Source organism: Cinclus cinclus, chromosome 5 (genome assembly GCF_963662255.1).
Source record: "Cinclus cinclus chromosome 5, bCinCin1.1, whole genome shotgun sequence".
Lineage (NCBI taxonomy): Eukaryota > Metazoa > Chordata > Aves > Passeriformes > Cinclidae > Cinclus > Cinclus cinclus.
In genome coordinates this window covers 35,417,624-35,428,080 of record NC_085050.1, presented here as the reverse complement: position 1 = coordinate 35,428,080, position 10,457 = coordinate 35,417,624, and the positions used below count along the sequence as shown (strand labels likewise).

The 10,457-nt window shown below is 35.0% G+C and overlaps 1 protein-coding gene across 1 annotated transcript in view; it reads right to left on the bottom strand.

The window, feature by feature from the left end:
* Positions 1-248: 248 nt before the first annotated feature.
* GPM6A (glycoprotein M6A) overlaps positions 249-10,457 on the bottom strand; it is a 112,532-nt gene continuing 102,323 nt past the window's right edge. Inside the window, exons 7-10 of the mRNA XM_062493610.1 lie at positions 9,915-10,068; positions 7,746-7,822; positions 6,371-6,436; positions 249-401 (exon numbers count right to left, since the gene is read on the bottom strand). Of these exons, the coding sequence (XP_062349594.1) occupies positions 249-401; positions 6,371-6,436; positions 7,746-7,822; positions 9,915-10,068 (450 nt within the window). The remainder of the gene's footprint in view (positions 402-6,370; positions 6,437-7,745; positions 7,823-9,914; positions 10,069-10,457) is intronic.

Here is a 10,457-nt window from a genome sequence, read left to right as displayed (position 1 = left end):
TATCAGAACTAATTAGCTTAAAGGGATTCAGGAAAGGATATTTAGGAGCTTTGTGGTATCGAATGGTCACACAAAGTAAGAACTAATTAAGAAACCAAGTGCTAGACAACCAAGAATTGTATGTAGGTGATATGTAAGTCACCCAAACTATCTTTTGTGAGAAGCACTTTCAATTGTTTTTAAAATGGTAGGATGGCCTTTAGTTAAACAACAAAGCATTCACGTTAGGAAGTAAGACAAGGTTTCTTTTATGTATAAGCATTGAGCCGCTCTTTAGAGCGAGTAGAATGAATATCATGCAGCTCTTGTTCCTCCTTTGATTTAATATCCTCATATTTTTGCATTCTGCAAGCATCTTTCACATAGGCCCAGTTGGCAGACAAGACCATGAGATAATGAACCTGTAAGAGAGGTAACACAGTGTTAAGAAACAATAGAGGTAGTTCAGGACAGAGAACTGTAAACTTGAGCTCTGTAGGACAGAGAGCGCTCTCATTAGCAGGTACTAGGCATTCTTGTGTCAACAAGTTCTACAGGACCACGATGGCAAACTCAGGCTTCATAAACCTTCAGTTTATCTCCCAGCTGCTACTGATACTATAACTAGTAGTTGGTAGCAACAGATACAAGAAAAAACAGAGTAAAAACTGAAAAACCCACAAACCATCCCTGCATTATTTTTCAGCTATTCTGCAAAGGTACATGTAAAAATGCCTTCTGGTTATGTATTTATTGTGCACTGAAGTATTTGTTAAAGTGGTTCTTAAGATAGAAATATGCCACAGATACCTCTTATGTCTGCATATCTAATACAATTACAGAAAGTTTTGCAACTTAATTTTTGTTAAAGTTAGCACATTCTTTTCATTTAGCAATGACTTACTTCTTTCAACTGCGATTCTAGCTTTGTATTTAATTCACTAATCCGGGGGGGGGAAATTGTCAATAACTGGAAAACAAGTTCATTTAGGCAAAATGCGAAAAAATATAGCTGAAAAAACAAACAAACAAACAAAAAAGGGATGCTCTGTTTACTCTGTATTCAGTTAGAAAATAAAAATGTTCCACAAGGATATTCCGTTGGCTTTTGCTGGGACTCTCTGTACATTCATTCCTTCCCTAGCAGACTTTCAGACACTTTCTGATGAGAACATCTCTTTAATTTATATTAATCTACTTCCTCAGAAGCAATGGACAATTTTGTGAGATCCAAAATATTCCACCCCTCTCTAAGAAGTCAAGAAATTATACTGGGATTCAGTTAATGCAAAATGGAATAATAATACAATAAATGATAAAAAACCACCTGAGATTATGCAAATTATCCTGTTCATGTTGTACTGTTGTGGGTATTAATATCTTAGATTCATATGAAATGAACAGATCTATTCTAATATGTCTTTCTTCTTTTGGAATATCCAATGTTTGGACTTATTTTTTTCACAAATGTTCATTGGCAATTGTTGCTGATTAGTACAGGCAAAAGTATGTTTGGATAATCTGTATAATTAATCGGGATAATTAAGATCAAAGAAAGCATTCTGAAGGCCTTAAAAAGACAAGATATTTTTATACCATTTTTATCCTCATGTTTTAAGTCAAGTTTCCAATTAATCCCTATTTGAGGAATGCTGTAGGACTTGAGGAGGCATAAAAGTAGAAAGAAGTTGTTCAGAGAATCTGTCCTCTAGAAAAAACAAAACAAACTAGAGAGTAGTATTTCTACATATCTTTAGGATTTTCTTAATATCTCTAGAACAACACTAGCAATGCAATCTGTGGGTATAGATGTTGGAGAGGGCAGTATGTTGTGTGGCACTCTGGAACACTCTCTAGTCATCATTTAGAACACAAGAAAAAGAAACACCTTCTATCCTAACTCAGCTCTTCCAAAAACTTTCACCATGGGTAGTTTCTGGATCAGGCATTTCTAGATCAAATGAGAGATGCTAATCCTGGATCCCCATTGCACTGAATGAAACACCTTGAACTCTCCACAGTAAAACTATTGAGAAAAATCAAACTGAACAGGCTGTAATCCTAACAATTTTGTCATCTCAATTGCACTTTGCACCCAATGAAAACACGAATACTGGTCCTTTGAGCCTGAAATTTCAGTTAAAAGTACAGACTGAAATTCAGATTGTAGACATGAGGATCCTGGAAGTGAGGGGCATCAATGTACTCACATCTTCATGACCTTTAAAAACTTATTTGCCAGAAATCCTTGCAACTGAAGAATTCATAATGAAGATGGTATGATGTTTTCTTATCCTCACAAAATATTTGGTAATGACCCAGTAAGGGACAAATTTAAACTTAATGTCTTGCAGTTTCACTCGGCATTTCTCTTTGTTAAAAAATAGCCTATTTTGAAGGTATATTAGTAACTGTCTGACCTTCATTAAACATCTACTCTTTGCCCATCCCTTCTTTATGAAGTTACTGAATCAAACTACTATAATAAACTGTTGAAAACTCTTGGAGTTCACATTCACTGTAAGTAGGAAAACTTGCCAGGGAACGCCTACTTTAACTTATATAATCTCAAATACATATCCATGTTTTATAACCACATATACATTTAGCAGTCCAGCCACCTTTGTTTTTCCCTTTTAGCACTAAGTTCCTAGATAACATTGCCACACTAAGGAGGTCATTTCTAAGTGGCTGTCTAATTGCATTTCACAACTCCATGACCTGAATAGCCTGAAGCCAGTGGGGCCCTCATCAAGGTTTATTTAAATTGAAGCCAGGCAGCTTCCACAGTCTGCCTCAGGAGGTTTCAATTACAGACTTATGCAAGACAGTGCAGGGTCTTTCCATACCCATTCCTGCTTAGATTTCTTCATAATGTGAAAGTATGCTTCGGTATTTAGAAATTGTGGAATTGCAGCTAGCCTAGAAAGGTATTTGGGCAGGGAGTTTGTTGTATTTTTCAATTCAGGACACATCACTATTTCCCCAGGACCCACATCTAAATAAGTTTTCTTCCTCCCTTTACAGGGACTCATACCCTGCAGAGGAGCACAATCATACTGAGGAGAAGAATAGAACACTTGTCATTTCCCTTGTTCCTGTTTCAGGAGAATTGATTGCATCTTTACCTTGCAGGATAAAACTTCTGTGGAAGTTAAGGCAAAAAAGTTACTGGCTCACATGGTAACTTCTAAGAAAGGAAACTGTGCATCTCATAATTCAGTTTTTCTAGTGTTTTTAGGGAAACATCACAGGTGGAATGTATAATGGCCTTACAATCAACTCTTGAATGCTAGAGCTTACATTTAACCTTCACGTCTTCTGTTTCTAACACACTGACACAGTAAAATTAATATGTATTATTGCAATGATCTTTTCCATATGTATTTGTTACCCATTCAGACACAAGAAAGAACAGTACTGCTCAGAATCATATATGGTACAAATTAAAAATTCAAAACCCTGGCTATTTTTTCCATGATGGAAACTCTCAAAAAGCATTTAAAAAATAAATAATTCTATCAGGTTTTGGTTCTTTTTTTCCCATCCTGGGTTGACATAAGATTAATACATTTTCAAAATAAACCCTTAAACAGTGTTCTTTGCTGCAAAATGAAACTTTCCCTGGCATATAATGTAAAAAATATGAGGTTTCCAATATATATCAGTCCTAATACGTAGGATAATTCTCCTTTTGAACCCCAAAACAACACTCTCCTTTGCAGACTAAAGAGGTATCTAGTGAATTGTGAAAAAATACATATACAAATCTGAGACCAAGAGATATGGGGAGCTTGTGATTTGTGACCAAATGGTATTGCAAATATTAACAAGATTTGTGGCGGTTTTGCAATAAATGACTACTTTTTAAAAAAATGTATTTTTAAAATACACTTTCATGAAAAGTATCCTGGGGACAGATGGACTTAACATTTATGAATAAGCTGATTCTTCTGTGAATTTTATAGAATATTGACATTAGAGGGTTTAAGAAATCTTCATATATTAAATAATCTGGCACTTGGAAATGTTTACAAATTCAGAAGTGAGGATACAGAGGAGAATATTGATGACATAACTTTAAAAATCAATTCAGACAGCACTTTTTACCAATTCAGTTATTCAGCAGTGTCCCTAATGTTGCACTACTGTTAAAGGCTGGCCATAAATGCAAAATATTTACCAGTGTAGTCAGATAGACTATTCTGGTTTAAAGTAACTATTTGCAAGAAATGTTTTAAGAGTGCATTATATTAATTAGCTTTTTCTTTTGCAAAAGACTGATATTTTAATCTAATTTTCCTCTTGAATTTCACAAACATGTTCTGGATATATAAAAATACAAATGTCATCATTTCATATTTGTGATTATTCTTGAAACAGCACATGCAGTGAAGGGCATGGGTTCTCCAATTACTGGAATTACTTCTGCACACTGTTTCTCACTACTGATGCATTACCTCTGTCTACTAATCTGAGTTTAAGATCTGGAGAAAAAAAAGATATCTTCTACTTCCTAGATGAGATAATTAGGACCCCAAATTAATTTTTCCTCCCTTAAATTACTTTTACCTTGGGAAAGGAGAACCTGTAAATATCTGCATGTCCAACCACAAATTTCTGAATTTTCCCTCATGCCCTTATGCTTGTGTTTGGGCTACTGTGCCAAGTGTGAAGCAGCCTACAGATTGGTCAAGCATCTCAACCTACAGATGTGGTCTGGTATGCTGCTTGTAGAAATTACCACCATCAAAGAGTGGAATGTGCTGGTCTTTAGCAGGTACCTAACAGATTAGAATGGCAGGCTAAAAACAAACTGTATAGTTACAAACTTGAAATATATATATAAAACTGTTGCAAACATGTAATGAAACATTTTTATCAGCATTGGGACACTATGCAATTTACTATAATTTAGAATATTAATTTATATTTTGTTTGAAACAGTGTTATCATGTCTGTTCTGTGCAGTTATGGAATTCAACAGAAAGTACACTTGGATATGGATAATCCTTCAAAAATATGTGAATAAATGTGCACCATCAAAGGGAATTCCTGGAGTATTTGTGCTTGGTGTAATACAGTTAGGGCATCTTTGATATGTTGAATTTTGAAGGGTCTTTTTAAAAACTTAATTGAAAGTATTATGTATTCAAACTATGCAGCACAATGTACCTACTTAATTTGCTTTCACTGAAGACGTGTTATTTTTCACTGAATATCTCAGTGGCTATCCAGATTCAAAAGTCCTGTTTAAAAAGCAGAATTTTTATCTGAACAAACCAGCATTTGATAAAGCTGCTGGTTATACTTCCAAATAATCGTGCAATTGAAAAATAATGATCTCTTGGATTTAATTTCCTAACAATAATGATATATTATCATAATTGCTATAAGATCACCATTATTGGAACTATAAGTAGAAAATTTAAAGTTTGCAAAACCAATTGCATTATTAATATTAATTGTATTCTACTGTTACACTTATTACTTGTGACCTTGAAACAAAAAACTATACTGAAAAGAGATATTTTTCATTTAGCTATCTTTGTTATTTGCAGCAAATGAATGGCAGATGAAAACAAAACAAAAAAATCATTAATGTAAGAGCAGTACTAGCTTCATTGAATTATAAGGATAGCAAAATAACCATGGCCCTATGATCTATAAAAAGTTACTAGTATAGGTAGTACATAGTGATCACCACTGCTAACACTTATGAATGCATCAGCACCAAGTAACAGTAATTTTTCATTTCCCATTCCAGTGTGCATAGTGCAAACCTACACCAGTACAGAACTGCAAGTCTAAAAATATCTTTATGCTTAAGCGAATACAGCAGACAAAAGACTAAAGAGCAGGGCACTAGCTCATACACTTTTTTTCCTCAGTGGAACCTTCTCATTGACAAAATGTCACTAAATTTAAAGTAATCTTCATTATAAAGCAACTGAAAAATTAGTCCTGACAGAAAAATCAACACATTCATACATATTCACAGAACTGACAAAAAGATTCTGCTCCTAAAATAGCAGCATGGCAAGCCTATGAATACCCAGAAAGGCAGAGATCACAAAAGTATAATACTATGGTTACAACACAGACACATGTATTCAGACTTGTCTGGATACAGCAAAAGAATAGTAAATATTCTTAGCATGTACTTATAGGTTTGTTTTTTTAATTCAAGAAAGTAATCATGATATTCTACTTCAAAAAGAATCCATCAATATATAAAAAAAAAAGAAAAAAGAAAAAAATAGTATTGAATTACATAACTATATTTTAATAATAGCTTTGAGTGATAGTATGCAAATTGAACAGCTGATCCTAAGTCAGAACCAGAAGGTATCAGCAATTCAGATGAGGTGTAGAATGTTGGGTGACTTACCATAGCAATGACTGCTGCTCCAGCTCCAGCAAGTGCCACAATGAACAAGTGGAATGTCATGTTTAGCTGCAAAGAGAGGCAAGGAAAAAACTTTAATGGTTGTACAACAAACAGAAAATGAACAAAAATTCAGAATAACATAGAAAAAATAATTGCCTTCCTTGTGCCACCCTTCCACAAAAGTAATGAAGAGTGATATCAATCTCTTGGAAAAATATTCCTATCTGTCATTGTGCTTGTGCTTGTTTTGTTACAATGCTCATATCAGGGAAAAAGCATAACTCTATTTGAAATTACAGCATTTACATTATAAAATATTAAGAAAATTAATTATTTAAAAATAAAGACACCAGTGTATTTTGAGGGTTTTGTTTGGGTTTTTTTTATGCTACAGTATTGCAACACTACCTAACAAGAATTCTGTTTATGGTGGCCTCTCCAGTGGCAGAAACAGCCTAAGAAACCCCATTTTCCCTTCATTAACTGTAGCTTCTCATCCCCATATATTGATTCACTTTCCTCTCAAATTTGTTCATAGTCATATAATATAAACCAGGTTACTTACATAATTCAAATTAAGCACCTTCCTCACCTAACCCCAAAACAAATTATTACATTTGCTTTGAATTTCAGTGACCTGGTTTATGCAGCAGCCACAGAGAGTCAACTGCACCACAAGAGCTGCATTTTCTAAGATGGTTTTGGTATAAGGGCGGATTGTGTACCCTCCCTCTAAGATTTATTCAACCATAGCAAGATCCAGTAAAACACTTAGCAAGTGTTGATCCTTCCGGCTTCAGAGGGAGCAACATTTTAACCTCTCTTTTTTTAAGGCAGATGTAATTTTGTTTGTCCTGCTTTCATCCTTTACAATTTAAAAACAAAACCAGAACACTGAAACAGGTGGCATTTGCCCAAGGGACAAACTACAAAGAAAAATGTGCTAAAAGCTACTATCCTAATGCTCAACAAGGTTTGGCCAAATCCATTTGAAATCCTTCCTCTCCTGTCACAACAGTAATCATAAGCCCTTCAATCAGCAAGTCATTATACAGATTTGTTCATTGTGCAGCAGGGGCATTCGCTTTCAAAAACATCTCAATAACAAGGAACAAGATATTGGAATTATTAAAAAAACCCAAACAAAACATCCACAAGTGTCTTTAAAAAACAAATGGATGGAGAAATACTCTGACTGAATTTGGTACTTGGTAAAAGACTAGAAAAAACTACTCGCTTGACTGTATTTTTCACTGCAATTTAATTCATCACCATAGCTAGAATTAGATCATTAACAGTAATAAAATATATATTAGCTACTTCCTACTACAACATATATTATGGATTTGCCAAAAATACTATGATATTTATTTACCTCATTAGAGTCACACATCTTGATGAAACTTTCTGATGAGGTGCAAACCTTCTTTTCCTCTCCAATAGTTACAATACCTGGAGAAGAGTAAAATACACTATTTAGAATTCCTGCTAGATATCAATTTCCTTTATATGAGAAAGGCTAATAATTTATTTTAACAATGATATCTGGGTTTTGTTGACAATTGGGAGTCTGGAGCAACTCTCCTGTGAAGACAAGCTGAGGCAGTTGGGAGTGCACATTCTGGAGACCTTAGAGCAGCCTTCCAGTAACTAAAAGGGTCCATCAAGAGCCCTGGAGAGGGACTTTACACAAGGGCACACTGCAGTAGAACAAGGGGTAATGGCTGAAACTGAAAGAGGGTAAGTTTAGGTGAAATGCAAGGAAGAAATTCCTTGTTGTGAGGGTGTTGAGCCACTGGGACACGTTTCCTGAGAAACGGTGGACATCCCAGCCCTGGAGTGCTGAAGGACAGGTTGGATGGGGTCCTGAACAACCTGATCTAGAGGAAAGTCTCCCTACCAATGGTAGGAGGTTGGAACTTGTTTTTAAGATGCCTTCCAAACAAAACCATCCTAGGATTCTATTCTATTTTAACCAGCACAAAACTAACACATCATCTATGTAGTAAAAGCCCTAATAAGAAATATATAGGTAACAATTTTTCTGCCATTTTTGAAAGAACTTTTATTCCCTATTTTGATCAGCACATTAAAAAACCAGAAAATATTTTCAACCAATGTATACACTTAAAATGTTCACGAACCTTCGCTACTCTCATGTGAGGAAATGTGCTGTATATTGATTTCAAACATATTGATCTGGTATAAAGATTCTTTCACAAGTTATAAAAGAGCAAACTTATACTTTATTGTTTCTCTTTTCAGCAATAATAAGTAGAATCTGCTATCTTGCTTCCTTTAGCTAATGTCCAGATACCAAATCAAAGATTAGCTTGAAGAAAAAACTGCAATTAACTCATTTATCATGAAAAGTGGCTCTTTCCTAATATTTATCAGTGTTTTTTGCACTGAATCTACAGGAAACAGGTACATTCACAGAATACACACTGTATATCTTAATGTTCTGTGAACATTCTAAATAGAATTAATAAAAAAATACTCATGAATATTAACAAAATAAAAGGTCATAGAAAGAAAAGTTAATACACTTGATGTGATCAGATAAGTGCTTTTTAAACTCACCTGCCATGCTGTGTAGGATAAAAACAATAAATAATAAAAAACCCTACTTTTCATCCCTCTTATGAAAGAATAATGTCAAACATTTTATTTCAGATTAATTGAAATGTTTATTATTAATGAAACTGTTTCTTTGCAAAGAAATGCAGCATCTTTTATATCTCCACGTAAAAATTAAAAATATACTGTGATTTAATTCAGTCCACAAAAATAAAGGAAACAAAAGAAAGATAAGGTACTCTCTGTTGAGGGTATGATTACCCAAAGCTCTGTGGGTTGAGAAATCACTAAGACCAGAACATGTAGAATCAAACCAGTCCTACAGGTGGAAGGAATTGAATTACCATCAGTAATACAAGAATTCTCAGACATTTTAAGATTACAAATCCCTTTCTATCTGTGTTTCTCAAAACGCACATAGGTGCATATGTCCACATTATTCTGACTTCTATCATTCAGGCTTTAGCCCCACTCCCTCTCTTATCTCTCTCTCTACCACTTTCTTAGAGTGTTTTTATCAGTATTGTTGGTCGACATCAAGGTTTTTGAAAGCAATGAATCTTGTCGTGTCCCAGTTCACCTCTGCAGAGACAGCTGATACTCTAGGATCTCACATCTCCAAGTCAGCATCCCACCACAAGATTAAAAGCCACTCTCCAGATAAATGACTAATTAAGCATTTTAGACAAGTTCCAGCAATTTGTAAAGAAAAGACTAAGCCAAAGTCCCATGCCAGATTTTCATTACTCTGGGAAGATGCAAAAAGTCGACTCAATTTTTGTCAGGTCTGGAAATGCAGTTCATTTTTTATACACTGCCTAGACCAGCGGGTAAAAGGGCAGAGAGAGACACTTAATTGTTTCAGAAACACTGAACACTTCATTTCAGATACATGGAAACAAAGCAGTGGAATGCTTTCTTTTGTGAGATCTTACTTTTCATTTAGTGCTTTTTGTTTACATACCATACTGGCGAAGATCCAAGCAGAGATTAGCTCCATCCACTACAGTGGCATTTCGGCAAATGGTCCACAGATTGAAGTACATGTAAACAGGCAGAGAAGTGAAAGCTGTAACTCCAAGCCAGGCCAGCATAAAGATGTATGTCAGCATAATAAACTGCAGGAAAGAAGGAAAAGCAAAACCAGTGATAAGTCAAAACTTAACTGATACTGACTGGGAAAAAAAAGGAACCACAGAGAAGTAACAAATATATCTATGACTGGCTTTGTCTGTTTCTGTCCTTATTTAATTTATGGTTTTGGTCTGATAATCCATTAATGATCAGGTCAAAGGGATGCCACAGCACTAACGTGATGTTTCTGAAGAACAAGAATTACACTTCCAGAAGTTCAAGGTTACTCCATGTTCCTCTCACTCGTGTGCCAATGATGGATGCAAAGCAGCACACCTGAAGTACAGACAGCTGCATGCTCTGGGAACGTGTGTGTCCCTCTCCCTCACCACCACTACTCCATAGTTAGAACAAGTGGCCCTATGGTTGTATC